At 40.9% G+C, this 17,901-nt stretch overlaps 1 protein-coding gene across 1 annotated transcript in view; it reads left to right on the top strand.

Annotated features, from left to right (window-relative positions):
* The window catches only part of TGM2 (transglutaminase 2), a 58,373-nt gene that overhangs the window by 31,982 nt on the left and 8,490 nt on the right, over nt 1-17,901 (top strand). Inside the window, exons 5-10 of the mRNA XM_040438956.1 lie at nt 2,959-3,087; nt 3,319-3,496; nt 3,571-3,706; nt 3,849-3,952; nt 4,628-4,867; nt 8,362-8,646. Of these exons, the coding sequence (XP_040294890.1) occupies nt 2,959-3,087; nt 3,319-3,496; nt 3,571-3,706; nt 3,849-3,952; nt 4,628-4,867; nt 8,362-8,646 (1,072 nt within the window). The remainder of the gene's footprint in view (nt 1-2,958; nt 3,088-3,318; nt 3,497-3,570; nt 3,707-3,848; nt 3,953-4,627; nt 4,868-8,361; nt 8,647-17,901) is intronic.

Here is a 17,901-nt window from a genome sequence, read left to right as displayed (position 1 = left end):
AGGACTGTATTAAAAATAAGATTTCCGATAATATCTCGTGGATCTCAACTGAAATGGATAATTGTCTCAAGAATCCTTGGTTCTTTGTGTTGTCTGGCAACACACTGGAATCAGCTTGGTGTATTTGGAGAATTAATATGAGGCTTTCTATGTAACAGTAATATGGGTGATGTATGATTCTACACTAAATTATGGCTCCTCAGTTTTTTCTATGGTGGCCATGAAACCACCTCTCTGTTCATGAGGATATCCAAGAAAATGTAAAAAGCAGATATTTGGTAGATCCAAATAAACTGTGAATATATTCAAAATATTCTTGCTTTCACATTGTCATCGTGTCTTAATAACGAGCAAAAATAAGTTGCCTTAATGTGACCTGGTGTCCTCTTGTGACATATGAACCTCCAGAGGCCCTCAATACATTGCTGTCAGGTCTCATTGGCGTGTAGTATGGATGTTGCAGCACGATGACACTAAGCAGATATTCTGTGTAAGCTTTAGGACCAAAGTCTGTTCTGTTTTTGACTTATCACCGGTGCCTCAGCTGTTCCCACTCCCCGGGCGTCTTATCTGCTGTACACATGCAGCCACATTCTATTTCTGCCCTTCTCTATGTGCTCAACGTTTTCTCAGGACAAGCATCAGGCTTTGCGCAATTGCAGGACGGACACCGAACGTTGGTGGCTTGCCATGTTAAGACAAGACTTTTTATTCCATAAAAGGTCTTGGACAGATAGCGGAGTCACAGGGAGATTATTCAGCCTCATTATAAGGTCTCTCTGATGAAATGTAAACTCTAAGTGTCAGGGTGCATCGTGCAGTCATTTAACAACACAAACCTTCAGTAGCCTAAAATTTCTTAGAACAGTCATATAAGGGAAGTAAATTCCTATGCACCAAGCTGCTTATTGCTTGTAGAAGAACATAGTTTATGTAGCAACCTCACTGATGAGAAATGACTTGGACTGTGTTGTAGACACCGTGACTATTTTCAGTGTTAAACACGATTATAAAAACGACTGTCTACTTTCTTCCAAAAACAGCACTGCTCGTGTCAGTGAGCTGTATCTGTTATAGGTATCTGAAGGGAATGGGATTGAGTGCAATACCAGACATAGCCCACAGACAAGAGTGGAGCTTCTTGTTTTCTAATCTCATACTACTACAGTATTACATTTAAGTCCTACAAGAAGATCCCTACTTAGAGCTCTTTCACATTTGCGTTTAGCTTTCCTTTCTTCTAATCTGTCAGAAGAACAGAAAAGTAACTGGTCCGTCTTATTTTGAGCATCATTTGTGTATAAAGTCCTGCATGAACCTTCGGGCTGGGTTCACATCTGCGTGGAGGAGGAATAGACTGCCATAGTTCACCATATCCAGCATAGCCAGATACCACCGTGCACCGCCGCATCCCCATTCATGTTGCGTGTAGCATTTTTTGTCCAGCTGAAAGCCGGCATGTACGCCAGATACAGTATAGTTACCAGCTTACAGTGCCAGAGTTCACAACGCAGATGTGAACAGCGCCTTAGTCTGGAGATGTTCATTCACTTCTATGAGAGAGTGTTGTGGGCATGTTCAGCTTTATGGCAGCCACATGGACCATAGTAACCTTTTAGTCTGGCGGAGATATTCATTTATTACAACATGAGACTGTTGAGGGCATGCTCTGTGACCTATGCATCGGTTATTGTACAGGGAGGGGGAGGAGGTGTTCCTGCCTCTGATGATAATGACATAACTTCTGAGGCGTGATGTCTACAGAACAGAAAGTGTCAGCCTATTATGAGGCTTAGTAGCAAGAGTGAAAACTGCAAGATTTCAAGAGTTGTTTTTTTAAAATATCAATAGTGACTGATATAGATAGTGGCATTTTCAAAAAATGTTTAACATAAAAAAAAACTATATACAAAAAAAAATTGATATATCAGCACTTTAAAGTGTTACTGAACTTTGCAAAATTTATAGGGAAATATATTAATAATAATCTTTAGTTATATAGCGCCAACATATTCCGCAGCGCCTTACAATTCAGGGGTTCATGTACAAACAGTCATAAATATCATAGCAACAGACCAGTCGATTATTACAACAAGAGGAATGAGGGCCCTGCTCGCAAGAGCTTACAATCTATGAGGGGATAGGGGTGACACAACAGGTAGAAGTGCTTGTTATGTACGATAGTCCAGCCATCTTAGGAGAATATGGGGAGCACATATAAAGCCACATGAGCGGGTCAGCAACCAATATACGAAGTGCTTCTGGGTGCAGTGGAGGCTCAGCTTCAGGGAATGATAAATGGGCTATGGGGAGGTTATATCAAGGGAGGTGACAGGCCACCCTGAAAAGATGTGTTTTTAGAGAACGCTTAAAACTGTGCATGTTGTGATTGAGCCTGATTTCTTGGGGTAGGGCATTCCAGAGAACTGGTGCAGCTCGGGAGAAATCTGAAATATGAAGTGTTTTGATCAGTGGAGGTCTGAGGGCTAAGACCACCACGCATTGCTGGAACGAGGAGAGAGAAGCACTCACATACTGCACTCTCTCTCTCCTCGTTGCAGTAGACAGAATTGAGACATGCACATAGAGTTCTATTGAGCCAATCTCATGCAGACAAAAGAGAGAGCGCGGTATGTGAGCACTTCTCTAACTTCATTCTAGAGATAGGTGGGGGTCTCAGCACTCAAACCCCACCATTCAAAACCTTTCATATGTCACCATGAAGTTTGATATGTCACTTTGGAAAGCTCAGTAACCCTTTAAATGTTAACCTAATTACCAAACAATGAGAGCAGATGTAGGGAGATAATCCCTAATACAACAGTTATGAAAGTTGCAATAAAATGCATGAATGCTCATGAGATATAAACTTTGTCAGACAAAAGTTCATAGTGAATTTTTTATAGCTAATGAGCCCTAGTCCACTTTTTATGTGGTATGTTCCTTTGTTCTTACTAGTTTGAGGATGGTATACTGGAAGCATCTCTTGAGGTGTTAGACAACAACCCCAGGTTCGTGGAAGATTCCACCACTGACTGCACCCAGCGGAATGACCCCGTGTACATTAGCCGTGTCGTCAGTGCAATGGTGAGTTTATAAATCATTAAACTGACATACATTTAAGAACTGTTAGAATTTAAAACATTTCTGATTTAGGACAATAGAAGGCAAATCTTTCTGTGCCCATATCTCTTAACCTTTGTTTAACCTGATCAATCCTGGAATGAGATTTCAATGTGCTGCACCTTTCATGATATAGGGTATAATTTGGCAATCCCATCATGTTGATACCTTTGAGATTCCTCCATGATCCTACAGGTGAATTGTAACGATGACAATGGGATCCTGTATGGGCGTTGGGACAACGTCTATGGTGATGGAGTAAGCCCCATGTTCTGGATCGGCAGTGTGGACATCCTAAGACGTTGGAAGAAGCGAAGTTGTCAAGCAGTGCGATACGGGCAGTGTTGGGTTTTTGCAGCAGTTGCCTGTTCAGGTGAGAAGAAGGACAATAAAAGATGAGAGGAAAGTCTTTCAATGGGCAACAGATTAATTTATGTTGTATTTCAGTTCTAAGAAGTCTGGGGATCCCAGCCCGGGTTATTACCAACTACTATTCCGCACATGATACTAACAGTAATTTGGTGATTGAACAGTACCTAGATGATCAAGGGAAAAAACAGAAGAAGCAAAGAGACATGATCTGGTAAATATTGGGTTGGCAATTAGGAAAGTCACTATAGCTATAGATTTATTGCCAACTGTCTCATTGGCAGTCATGTTGGTAGATTTATTTCAGGACAAAAGTTTTTCGCCATTGACAAGATTTTTCTAACTTTTCTACGAAGGAACTTCCACTGTTGGGTTGAAGCCTGGATGAACCGTCTTGATCTTCCTGAAGGATACGATGGCTGGCAGGTTGTTGATCCAACTCCCCAAGAGAAAAGTGATGGTAGGAATTTGAATCTTTTCTCCTAGTTAATTCCAACACACATGCCTGTTTTCAGACTGGAGCGCATGGTGCTTGCTTTTCGTAAAAACAAAAACAACCTCGGCTGGTCGTTCCAAGATTTTGGTGCCTGCAGAGAGTGAGAGCCACCTGCAATACTCACAAGGGTTAAGGTTAAGGGCAAGCCTAACTCAACCTTGGGTCCGTTTCTATGATACACCCTTTGAACATGACTTCATGAATTCTTACATATACTATTTAGAAGCCACTCTAGTCAGTGGCTTACATAAAAAATTAGCTTCATAGGAAAAATAGGCAAATATGGTCCTCAATTATAGTGCCAGGTTTTGCCACTTAGAGGTATGTTCCACACCATTTATGCAACCTTAGGGCCAATTCCACTTCCCCTGTTTTTAAAAATAATGCAATTCTTCTGTAGAGGGAAGATCTGAACAGGTTCTGGCCACCTAATGAACAAGGGAATGGAACCAACCAGATTTGGAGCCCCTCTTTTGAAGGGCTACAAAGGGTTTTCTTTTATACACTTTTGGTTCCATGTAACCAAATTCTTACGAGAAAGAAATATTGAGTGGAGATACTCCAAGTAGACTATTATGGATGTTTACTCCATTTCAGCTGTAACTATACCACTTGTTTAGACCTTCTCTTCTCTTACAGGTGTGTACTGTTGTGGCCCCGCTCCTGTTCTCGCTATCAAGGAAGGTGACCTTGCTATAAACTATGATGTCCCATTTGTGTTCGCTGAGGTGAATGCAGATGTGATTTACTATGTACAGCAGATAGATGGTACTGTCAGACAGACAAAATACACTGCGCAGGTTGGACAGAAGATCAGCACTAAAGCAGTGGGAAAAGACTCTCGGGAGGACATTACACACAACTACAAGTACCCAGAGGGTGAGTGAAAAAACGATAAGTTGTATTCTGTTTAAAGGGGACTTATTTGCATGGCAGATTTACAATGAAGTAATAGGAAATGTAATATCCCTTCTAACAGAAAAATGGCAATTTCTCTTTACTCTCAGTCTCTAGTAAATGTTCTGCGATCCTTTCACAGTTAGGTGGAATATAGATGACTGTATTAAAAATTATCCGTGGTGCACAGTGAAGTCTGTATGTTCTTGTAGGACATGGACCTGGTGACCACCAGAGGCAATTGTCTCCAAGCCCATGCCTTGGGTTTCTCCATGTGGAACAGAGATGTGAATTGCATCAATGACTTCCATGGATCTATGTGCAGTCCAAAAATACTACTGACTTAATCAGGCCTAACATTTAGAGTATATGCCCACAAATATATTATGGCTTCATACAACCTTGTACAGAGCTGTGACATGGCATCTATAGAAGTTTTGGGGGGCTTTTTTTTCTGCCAGATACCATAAAAGTCACCATCGAACATCATATTACAGCATTACGCATAATGCAGTAGTATACAGTGGCACACAGAGTGCCCACAACTCCATAGTGCAGGAAGTCCTGTGCAACTCTGCAGGCTCAGCGCAAAAAGCTCTGTTGTGTGTATGGAGCCTCATATCATTACTAATATAGTAATATAATATATAATTACAACTAATGGAGAGTAGATAATGTCTACTGTTGTGCTGTTTCCAGACACTGGATATACATCTTGGCAGTTCCTTAAATTATATTTTATGAAAGACACATTACAAAGGAGCCCACTATTTTCTCAGATGTCTCAGCTTCAGGTGCCAATGCAGCAGCCCCGGAGCAGATAAAGGATGGGAGAGGTAGTGGCTCTGGAAATGGTAGCTGTACTCACAAATAACAGTGGCAATCCTCACACTGGCACTCTCTGGAGCCATGCAGTGACAGGAGGGCATACACTTTCTTCCATTGGGGCTCCTGTCTAGTAGTAATTATGGTGCCCTTGGTGTTAGGTGCTGGTCTGGGTGCAAGGCAGTAGAACAGCTGAAGTGTCCGGCATCTGGTGGAGTCAGTAACCAGGCCAGTTGGTGTAAATAAATGTCTCTTTTTATTAAAGTGCAGAATGAGAATAGTAGTACATCCAACAGTACAATTCCAAGTAGATGAGTAGATTCCTCTCAATAGCAACGTATAGACAGCAACAATGATTGAGGTTGTAGTACTCCGTCTTTCTGTCTCTCTCTTTCTCTAAAGTCTTTCAACAGAACCATAGGTGGCAATGAGGTTCTTATTACCTGTTTCTGCAATCCTGGGCTGAGAGGTAGAGATTAAGGCCTCATGCACACGACCGTATGGCTTTTTCAGTGTTTTGCGGTCCGTTTTTCACGGATCCGTTGTTCCGTTTTTTGTTTCCGTTGTGTTTCCGTTTCTGTTCCGTTTTTCCGTTCCGTTTTTCCGTATGGCATATACAGTATACAGTAATTACATAGATGAAATTGGGCTGGGCATAACATTTTCAATAGATGGTTCAGCAAAAAACGGAACGGAAACGGAAGACATACGGATGCATTTCCGTATGTGTTCCGTTTTTTTTGCGGACCCATTGACTTGAATGGAGCCAAGCACCGTGATTTGCGGACAAGAATAGGACATGTTCTATCTTTTCACGGTACGGAAATACTGAAATACTGAAACGGAATGCACACGGAGACACTTCAGTATTTTTTGCTGAACCATTGAAATGAATGGTTCAGTATATGTTCCGCATACTGAACTACAAAAACGGCCAGTATACTGAACGCAAAATACTGTCGTGTGCATGAGCCCTAAAGGAGTTTTCTTAGGCTACTTTCACACTCACGTTTTGGGCGGATCCGTCATGGATCTGCAAAAACTGATCCGTTACAATAATACAACCGCATGTATCCGTTATGAACATATCCGTTTGTATTATCTGTACATAGCCAAGACGGATCCGTCATGAACTCCATTGAAAGTCAATGGGAGACAGATCCATTTTCTATTGTGCCAGATTGTGTCAAAGAAAACGGATCAGTCCCCCATTGACTTACATTGTGTGCCAGGACGGATCCGTTTGGCTCAGTTTCATCAAGCGGACAGCAAAACGCTGCAGGCAGCTCACAAACAGAACGGCTCTCACAAACAGAAAGCCAAAACGCCAGTGTGAAAGTAGCTTAAGACTTAAATAATGATTTCCTATCCTTTTCGCTGCTGTCCCTAGGTTGAGTGACACATGATTTAGGCGCAGCTCAGCCCCAATAGAAGGGAATGGGACTGAGCTGTGATACCAAGCACAGCCACTATACAATATATGGCGCTGTGCTTTGTGAGCATGGAGAAGGCCGCGGCCCTCACAGGAACACCAATGCATTCTCAAACAGCTGATTGCCGGGTTCCCAGTTTTCTGACAACCATCCATCAGATACTGAACCAGAGGATAGTTCATCAGTAAAATCTCAGCAGTAAGGTCTCTCTGCCATAAATGTGCACAATGCCTTGCTGTCTGACTCTAATGCTTGGCCATATAATTTCTGGAGCATCTGATTTCCTTCTCTCTGGAGCACTTTTGATGATAAGCTTCCTTGGTTGTAGTTTGTCTCCGAACAGAAATATATACTCTGAGCTCAGGCCCAGCTCTGAGGAACTTGCACATGTAGGTTACTCAGGCAGAACTATACTTTCTACTGACTAACCAGAGAGCGAACCCAAGTCCATCTCCTGGCAATCTAAGAGGATGAGCCAATGTGGCAAGCTATTAGGTATACAAATACAATAAATCAGAACTTCACGGTAATTACCCTCTAGCAATAACCCTGTTCTGGGGTTTTTGCTCTTATATGCATTGTCACCTGTGAGACCTTATAGACAGGGATGTGGCTTTCCAAATCATGTCCAATCAACTGAATTTACCACAGGAGGACTCCAATCAAGGTTTTCCTAAAATTCAGTTTTCACTTTCACATTATGAGGTGTTGAGTGCAGATTGATGGAGGGGAATTTTTTTTTATTTTAGCACAAGGCTGCAACATAACAAAATGTGAAAGGGTCTGAAGGCTTTCCAAATGCATTTACGGTAATAGCAAGTGGTATATTCAGACAGAATGGATGAACTTTAGCTGCGGGGCATCTGGTAGATTAGATGTGATGAGTACATACAAGCTGAGTAGCTCCACCGCTCTGCTCACGCTATTGCTGTGTGCTGTTCTCTTGTGTATTTGACAGAAAGAATAACCTAGCCCGAGGCTCTACTCATTTTGTCAAAAACATCAGAAATCCAAAACAATGCATTGTAAGTCAATGGAATCCATCGGAATCTGTCAGAACTGGTGCAGCCCTGCTAAGAGCAGAAGCCATGATAATAGTGTGACATTTTTAATTAGAGGGGTTTGCACTAAATCTGGATTTATTACCACCTTTCAGGTTATCATCTTGCCACATAAACAGTTGTTGATTGATTTTTATCTACCTTTTCTGGTACGTAGGTTCTGAAGATGAAAGACGGGTCTTTGAAAAAGCAAATGAGCAGGCGGCAGTTCCTCGAGTACAGAGAGAGCAAGTCCCATATGCACTTGACATGAAGATTAATGTGTCCGAAAAGATGGAGAAGGGTAGTGATTTTGATGTGTTTGCAGTTATAAGCAACAATACAGAGGAGGACAAGGAGGGCAGGTTTATGATTTGTGCACGTCCTACCAGCTACACGGGTGATGTGGGGCCAGAGTGTGGAAAGAAGGATCTTCTCAACCTCAGCTTACAGGCAAATTCAGGTAATGGAACCAGTTTCTTTCCTTTTATTGTTAGTGTTTTAACTGGTAATCATACAGTATTGGAAGAAACCTATTTAAAGGGGGGAGGCATTCAGAAGCAAGAATAAATATTATCATATAGCTCTGTTATAATCTATAAACTAGCCAGATAGCCAAATAGGATTAAACAGCAACAAGGGCTAGCCTACATCCCTGGTGGCTTTAAGCAATTACGGGTTTTTTGTCTGTATCCCTGGTGTTTTGTGGTAGTGAATGGGTTAATGTTTACAATGCCTGATGGCCAAGGGCAATGATGGGCCTAAAGTAAGAATCCCTGGTGGTCTATGACAGTAAAATGATTAAATTTAAGATCCCTAGTGGATTGCAGTGAAATAATTAACGTCAATATTCCTGATGGTCTGGTGGAGTGAAGTAATTAATGTCAGCATCCCTGCTGGACCAGGGCAGCAAAGGAGTTAATATCAGTATATCTCATGGTCTAGAACAGTCATGGTGTTTATTCCAGTATTTCTTGTAGTCTTGGGCTGTAAATGGGTTAATGTCTGCATGCCTGGGGGTCTAGGGCACTGAATTGATTAATGTAAGAATCTATGACAGCCAGATGGTTACATTTTACATTAAGGCCTCCTGCAGACGACCGTATGGCTTTATCAGTGTTTTGCAGTCAGTTTTTCACGGATCCATTGTTCCGTTTTTTGTTTCCATTGTTTTTACATTCCGTATGGCATATACAGCATACAGTAATTACATAGAAGAAATTGGGCTGGGCATAACATTTTCAATAGATGGTTCTGTAAAAAACGGAACGGATACGGAAGACATACGGAGTACATTCCGTATGTGTTCCTTTTTTTTTATGGACCCATTGACTTGAACGGAGCCACGGAACGTCATTTGCGGGCAATAATAGGACATGTTCTATCTTTCAACGGAACGGAAAAACGGAAATACAAAAACGAAATGCATACGGAGTACATTAGGTGTTTTTGCAGAACCATTGAAATGAATGGTTCCGTATACGGACCGTATATGGAATGCAAAAAACGGCCCGTAAACGTGTGCAGGAGGCCTAATGCTGCATACTTGGGGTCCAGTGGTTACTTACTTCTCCAGGCTCTAGCATTGTCCTGGTTCTAACCTCCCTGCATTGATTGAGGAAACAGGGATAGAAAAAACTATGCAGATGTAAATGTACATCTGAACAGTTCTCTCTATGATCAGGCCGAGTGATTCAGGAGTGGTCTACAAACCATTAAAGGGAGAGACTGAATCCAGTCTGCATTGGAAAAAACATTCCTTGAGCGGGCACCAGATTTTTGGAGGCATGTCAGCACTGCTACACACTTAGAGGGAATAGTGCTCACCTCCCCAATCTCCCCAGGTTCTCTGTTGGTCTCTGAATCCTGTTCTCTCCTGACACAGGATATGTGATGGCTCGGCCAAATGGTCATTGCAGTGATCTACCTCAGTCATCATTGGTTGATAACAGTTCCATGTCAAGAGGAGCTAGTGCAGTACCCCAGAGGACCACTGCAATGTTTTATTATTGCAAAAAGGGTTAATGCCATTTATTTCATCCACTTTGTATCCTACATTAGGCAAGGAAGCAGTTAACTATGGCAGTTCTAGCTAGGTTATCACAATAATGTGCTGGTCATGCCTCTGTCTGGTTAGTTTCTTGTAGTTTAGAATTCATTCTGATTTGGGCTGTGGACAGTTTGTGGGCCTAGCAGAAGTTGATAGCAAGGAAAGTACATTTTTCTCCAGTAAAAACACAATTTCTATGGAGTGACAGGATACCGAGCAAAGTAATTGTGCCAGGAGACTAGCCCTAAGGGGAAGCAGGATAGATAACCACAGTCACATTTGTAATAGCAAATGTAATGCTCGTTTATGGCTATGGACTTTGCTGCCTGTGGCGATGGTATACAGCTTCGGTGCCCTCCACACACATAATGGATTGGCCATCCATTTGAAGATGTGCAACCCGCTGTGGGAACTGCACTATTGATTGTGAGCTTTGCATGCCTGTGTTTAATTTGGAAACATTGCAAAGTGTACTTGTGAGACTCAAGGACTTCTATTACTATCATTGCCTCTGCCTATACACAGCCATTGAGAAAAGCAAGCTCTGTAAAATACCGCAGAACTGCCCCTGATATATGCTTGTGCTGCGTGATGCAGCATCTGCAGTAAAAAGACTGTTCATTGTTATCCCTTAACTGGGCCTGGTCATTGACTTCCCCCATCCATCCTCCGGTCTCGGCTTCTAACCTCCGGCATGGGATCGGTGAGGCGTGTATGAGTCACCCCATAAAGTAAATGCAGTCCATTTTGTGCATTCCCTGTACCTAGTTTATTTTCCTAATTGAGTACTATGGGTGGTGGAGCTTTGTTGATGTTGGGTGTTCCTTCTGTGGTCTGTGCTATATTCACAAGTAAGCAAACTGTAAAAATGAGATATTTCCATTTTACGGTACTGTAAAGAATGAAAACTGTTCAGGAACATTCTGGACATAACATAAATGGGTGTATGTTCAGGATATGGGGTGTGCAAGGAAAAATCTGTTTCTTCAGATATGACACATTTCTTTCCTACCTCTTTGTAGACCAACCATTCCCAGAAATACTAGATCAGTGCTCAATTGATGCTGGGGCAGAAATGTACTGCACTTTCAAATTCCCATGTACAGTAGCACGAGTACAGCATTGCCTTCATTCCTTGTATGGTTGCATTGTAGATGAATTTAGATAACTAATTCATTTCTTCTTTTTTGGTATTCAATCGCTGGCTTTAGAATAGATTTTTTATGGTTTATCAATCATATTCTCTTTGTTGGCTCACAGAGAGTTGGATGAAGTTTATGCAGTGCGCATTCTTGCACACAGAGTGTGTGTTGAGGTTTATGCAGTGCACACTGATGACTTCCTTCTACCTAGTATGGTTAGAAGTTCTGGAAAGGAACGCTCATCTCATCCTAGTGGTTATTAAGAGTATTTCTCCCTCTGGAGGACCTGCTCAGTCCTGCATTATACCCACTCATTAAAATGAATGGGAAGTGTGTAATACCGTATTTCTCCTGGGGTGGCACTGCAGGGAAATTGAACACTGACAGCCAGGTTTCCCCCACAGATTCCAGACGATCGCTGGAGTTTCCAGCAGGTCAACACTTTGTAAGCAAATTACTGGCAAGGGACCCTTCTAACAAGTAGGGATTGTCCAAAGTGGAGAACCCCATTAAGAAAAGTTCTCATTGCAAAAATTGTGGGGATGAAGGCCCAACAAATAAAGAAGATCTACTGGTCTTATCTGGCATAACATCTAAACAGGGTTGGACTGTACACTTAGTACTTTATCACCATCTATGAAGATCATCTAAATATAGGTACTGTATAGATATTGCATTGGAAATTTAGATTTGCCATTATTATTCTCTAAATACAGTTAAAGGGAACCTGTCACTAGGATTTTGTGTATAAAGCTGAGGACATGGGTTGCTAGATGGCCGCTAGCACATCCGCAATACCCAGTCCCCAAGCTCTGTGTGCTTTTATTGTGTAAAAAAAAATATTTGATACATATGCAAATTAACCTGAGATGAGTCCTGTCCCTGACTCATCTCACGTACAGGACTCATCTCAGGGACAGCACACATCTCAGGTCAATTTGCATATATATCAAATTGTTTTTTTTACACAATAAAAGCACACAGAGCTATGGGGACTGGATATTGTGGATGTGCTAGCGGCCATCTAGCAACCCATGTCCTCAGCTCTATACACAAAATCCCGGTGACAGGTTGCCATTAAATCTTGGTATTCTGTTTTGCTATGCATGGCCACATTATCACAGACTGTCGATGAAAAGACAGATAATAATACCATTATAGATGAGCGAATCAATTCTACCAAATAGGAATTTTTCCCGTATTTCCAATTCTAATTCTAACAAACTAAAAATTTTTGTGATTCATTTCGGGAGAATCAAAAACCGAGAGAAAGACCCCACATGTAATACTCATCTGGAAATGAGAGATGCAAACTAGTACTCCTTCCAAAAGGACAAGAGTACTGGGTGTCCTACTATTATGCTTCTCTGAATAAGGGCTCATGCACTCGACCGTGCGCAAAAAACACGGATGACGTCTGTGTGCATTCCGTATTTTGCAGAATGGAACAGCTGGCACCTAATAGAACAGTCCTATCCTTGTCCATAATGTGGATAATAATAGGACATGTTTAATTTTTTTGCGGAACAGAAATACGGACATACGGAAACGGAATGCACACCGAGTACCTTCCGTTTTTTGCAGACCCATTGAAATGGATGGTTCAGCATACGGTCCGCAAAAAAAATGGAACGGACACGGAAAGAAAATACAATCGTGTGCATGAGCCCTAAGACGTGCAAGCCAGTTTGCCTTCCAAAAGGACAAGAGCACTGAGTGTCTCAAGAGAAAGTTGCCCTAGTTATCTGAGTGGCTCTGGGGGTGCTCTTTCTTATAAGGGAGACCACAAGTATGCAGAAGGTGTATTATAGTCCAGCCAATGCTGCCCTTTCTTTCTGGGAAACCTATATGCAAACATGAGTATCTTACATCTGCTGGCAACATATAGGCTTAGTGTTCTTTTCTTTTTGGAAGGAAAGTACATTTTCTTACCTTTGGGTTTCTGGGAAAGATATGATTTAAATATTTATTCTCTGAATCCTAGGAGACCAGACACTGTTATATACCAACTTTCAGAGCAATTGGAGCACATTTTTTTTTCTTAATTAGCCAAATCGTACACAAAACAAATTTCAAGAAATTTGCTCATCTAAATAATACCTCCATACAGTATCCAAATAATACTATCATATAGTGCCCCATAACATTGCCATATCTTTTGTAACAGAATGTTACCATCCAGTGCTTTAATAAGTTAGTACCTTTACGCTCTCAGGTTGCTTTTGGGGGAACTAGTCCCCAGTGGGCCTCCTAATGAGCAGATGCCTGATCCTATGGAAGTAGGCTGAAATATAGCCAGAATGTGGTAGCCAAATCAAAGGAATTGAATTTGGACAGCTACCCAATACCCAATATAGCATACAGGGAGCAATATAAAAGTCATCTGAGGGGCAAATAAGGCACCAGCGCAGCCCTCAGAAAATTATATTGTAACTGACCCCAGTAATAATTCACAAGGCTCTATCCAAAATATATATACGGAAGTCATAGCAGAGCAGATTTGGAAAAAGATGGACATTGAAAAGCCCCTGTCTGGCATTACTTCCTCCGGAGAGAAGACGACTATAGCCCTAGTTGCAAATTGTTTGTTACAGAATTTGGCTCAGCAATGCCTCTAAAATATATTAATGTCAAATATTGGCGTTTTCTGTTGTGTTAGTGTCAGTGCTGTGGGAACATTGTATTTCTCCTGTGTTGCAGTGTCAATAAATCGATAATAAGCTTTTACTGCAGTTGTGCTGCATTATACTGTGGTGCTGTGAGCCTCTGATATGAAGTGAGCAAGAGACTTTAATACAGCAATTGATGGAGGTTCTTCAGAGGTTCCCCGCAGATCAGAGAAGGTCCGTGTTCTTTGTGTATATCACCTCTATTGAATAAATCGGTGTTAATAGTCTTTTTATGTTGCTGTTTTCTCCGCATATACATTTCTTTGTAGTTCTGTGTTCTAAAAATTTATAAACAGGGAGAATTTATCATCTCCAGGCGCCTCTTTTGTGGCATAAAAAAGTTACAAACACTGTATTTGCAATTATTTAAATGCCACTTTATGAAATGGGGCGTGGTGAGGGCGGGGGGGGGGGGGGGGCGGGACCAGGGGGTCCAATAAATTTATCTTCATTTGTGCTTGTTTTCAAAATTGATATAATGCAATAATAAAGAAAAATGCCCCCAAAGATAGCCTTTAATTTCTACAACTTGTCATAACAAAACAATTCTTTCATCAATGGGGTGTTAACTGTGAACCTGAGGGCAAAATCAATGTTCTTGGAAGCTGTGCAGAGAAGTAGCACCAATAGAGCCCTTCTCCCAACTATCAGCTGTACTGAAAGGGAATGCGTCATCAGAAAATGACCTATTGTTTAAATCACCTTTTATGTTAAACATATTTTTAAAGAATGTTTGGGGAGTTTGTTTTTGTTTTACTTAATTTTTCCATATCACTATCTATACTTTAAAGGGAAACTGTCACCTGGAACATAGCATCTGGCACGTTATAGAACAGGAAATAGCTGAGCATAATTATGTATAGTTTTATGGGAAAAGATTCAGTAAAACTTGTAATTTATTCATTTAAATTCCTGCTCATTCTTGGCTTTTATGTAAAAGAGGCGGTCCTATCAGTGATTGACAGCCTTCTCCCCATGGCTGTGAATATAGAGATAGCCCTCAGTTACTGATAGGACACGTCCTTATCTATTTGCTTAGCTACTCCTATTCTATAGCATGCTGTCTTCAGGTTAAATTGCATTTTCATGGTGCATTTTTCACACCGGCCACTAGATCTAAAATATGTTAACACATTCTGTCATTTGAGAGCAGCTACACGGACCATAGAAACAATGGAGAGGACGAGACTCCATTGACTTCAATGGGAGAGTTTTCCCATTGTCAACTGTTCAGAGGTCAGGAGGGAGTAGATAAGCTGTGATATCACCTTCTGTGAATGGTGGATCCTGTGTTATTTATATAGAGATGTTACTTGTCATTGTAATTCTGCCTGTGATGATAATGATAATGGCATTTGAAAATTTACCTGTACAGAACAGGAAATCATGACCTATTATTAGACCTAGTGGCCAGAGTGAAAAATTGCAAGGCTATATACATGCTTCTAATATAGATATTGACATGGTAAATTTAACAAAACACAAAAAAAAAAGTGTGTGTGTATATATACATTAGGTCATTTTATAATGAATGGTCTCCAGATTGTTCAGGGGGACCTTTTGTGTGCTACTGTACCTCTGCATCCCCTATAGTTACACATACAATGCTATGAGAATAAGAAATAAAAAACAAATGGTATTTAATACTCTACTACTACTACTATGTATGAAGTTATTACATTGGTATTAGAGTTTTTATAGCTTTGCTCTGTAATATACAATTTAGAACTACTTTGTTATTATTTTGGGATGTTTCCCTCAAAAAGCAGATGTTCCTCCTTGGTTCCAATTACAATACACAAAGGAAGCAAAATTAATTTATTAGTGTTTTCAAAGAATCACTTCCAAGAAGGATTGGCAGAATGACATCATATTTCCTTTCTGCTTGTGAAGAACCGAGGGCCAAACCTGCTGCAAACACAGAGGTCCCTGCTGTGCGGTGCATGTACAACATATTAAATTATAGTCATTTAGTACATTTGTAACCTTACAAAATTTTTGACCGCTTTAGCATTTCAATTGGCAGAACATCATATAATCTGACTACCAATATTACTGACTATAAAACTGCACATTTTTTGGAGGCTCATCAAAAGCCAGTTGGTGCCTACAGAGTCCTGAATGAACACAAAGGGATACAAAGCAATAGTTTTGCACTACACATAGAAATAAAGATAATCACAAAGGCTTCACTCGTGAGGGAAGGGCCTATAGGTCTTAACATATGCTATGATGGGATCTATTTTACATCATTGGAACTATAATTCCCTTCCCTAAATCTTTGGGTGATAATTAAGGAGGTATTCCAGCCACCTACATTTCCCACTAGTCCATGAAGGAGCGTGCTTGGCTATACTTCTCACAAAGTCGTATGTAGAGTGTATGCTTGACCACCACTCCATACAACTACTTCGCTTTGCAGCTATTCTGCTGGAGAGAGATAGAGCACTGGGCCCCGCCATTTTAGTTATTATTGGAAGTTCCAGACTTTGGACCCCTACTGATTGATTATTCATGACTATACTTGTCAATTCTCCTAGAACGTCTGGAAGGCTCCTGAAAAAGGTGAGACCTCCTGGACATCCAAAAAAGTTGTCAGATTTCCCAGGCACAGTATGGAGGGCTGCTTTCTCCCACAAAGCAGCCCTCTATGCACTTTGACCATATGTGGCACCAGGAAACTGCATCATTAGACCCAGCCCTGGTGCCCAAAATGCATTGGAAGAGTATTGTATGGAAAGGGGCAGGGTGACATGAAAGGGGGCATGATTTTGGTATAAAAGGGCATAACATGGTGAAAAAGCAGGCTAGTCCTCACCCCAAAAAAGATTCAATGAAGTACTGCGCCGCACCCACCAGTCTCCATGAAGCTTCATTTCAATATGGTCATGTATGTTTAGGATTTTTCTATTAAAATGATGGCAGCTAGATTCCCCCTCAGACCCTAGACATAGCACTAGCTGTCAATCTTGCAAAAAGTTCCTTTAAACTTTTTCCTAAGCAACTTTTACACTTGGCTGACAGGTTTTTGAACATGTGTGTTTCAGGAGACTGTAGGCCGACAGCTCTGAGGTGTCAGACGTTGGAGGGGCCAAAAAGAGTAAATGTATAAAGTAAAAAAATATATATTTCACTCTTTTTTGGCATACAACCCATTAAATCTATGCCAAAAAAAGCTAATGTACTCTAACACTTCATATAAATGTGCCCCTATTATGGATTATTCCACCTCATATTACACATAGCTGTTTTTGAACCCCAGGACTCACTTCACATTTTCTAGTTACATTGTCTATTTTGTCTGTTACACAAAGTTAGGTGAAATTTTATGTTAAGTTTTGATTAAAGGTGCAGCCTGGTAATTATCAGTAATCCACATCTGGTTACCAAAACCTTGTATATTATGGGTTAGCAAAAGAAAACAAACACTTGTATGTGCTCCATTTCATATTTCCCATAGAACTACAGCAAAAACGCTGCAAAAAAAGTTCAGAAAAATACCATAAAAAAACTAAGTGTGAAATCATCCTAAATTGTATCCTTTTGTGTCTAAATGGTAGATGAAAGAAATGTCTTGTAAAGCAATGACAACCAATATGGCCACAATTATGTATTACCGACTGGAGAGTTGATGGCTCTGTCTTGTACTGTATATAAAACACTTATTACCTCCAGGGGTTTAACTGTGGGGGTGTAGAAACTTGCGCTGAGTTCCTGGAGCCTGAAGGGTCCAAAAAGTCCTATTGCCTCATGTGAAGAGACCATTACTATTAAATACGGGTAATAGTGTTGATCACGAATATTCGAATTTCGAATTTTTATCGCGAATATAGGTAATTCGAATATCTAGAATATAG

This window comes from Bufo bufo, chromosome 6 (genome assembly GCF_905171765.1).
Source record: "Bufo bufo chromosome 6, aBufBuf1.1, whole genome shotgun sequence".
NCBI classification, from domain to species: Eukaryota; Metazoa; Chordata; class Amphibia; order Anura; family Bufonidae; genus Bufo; species Bufo bufo.
This window is presented reverse-complemented; position numbering and strand designations above follow the sequence as displayed.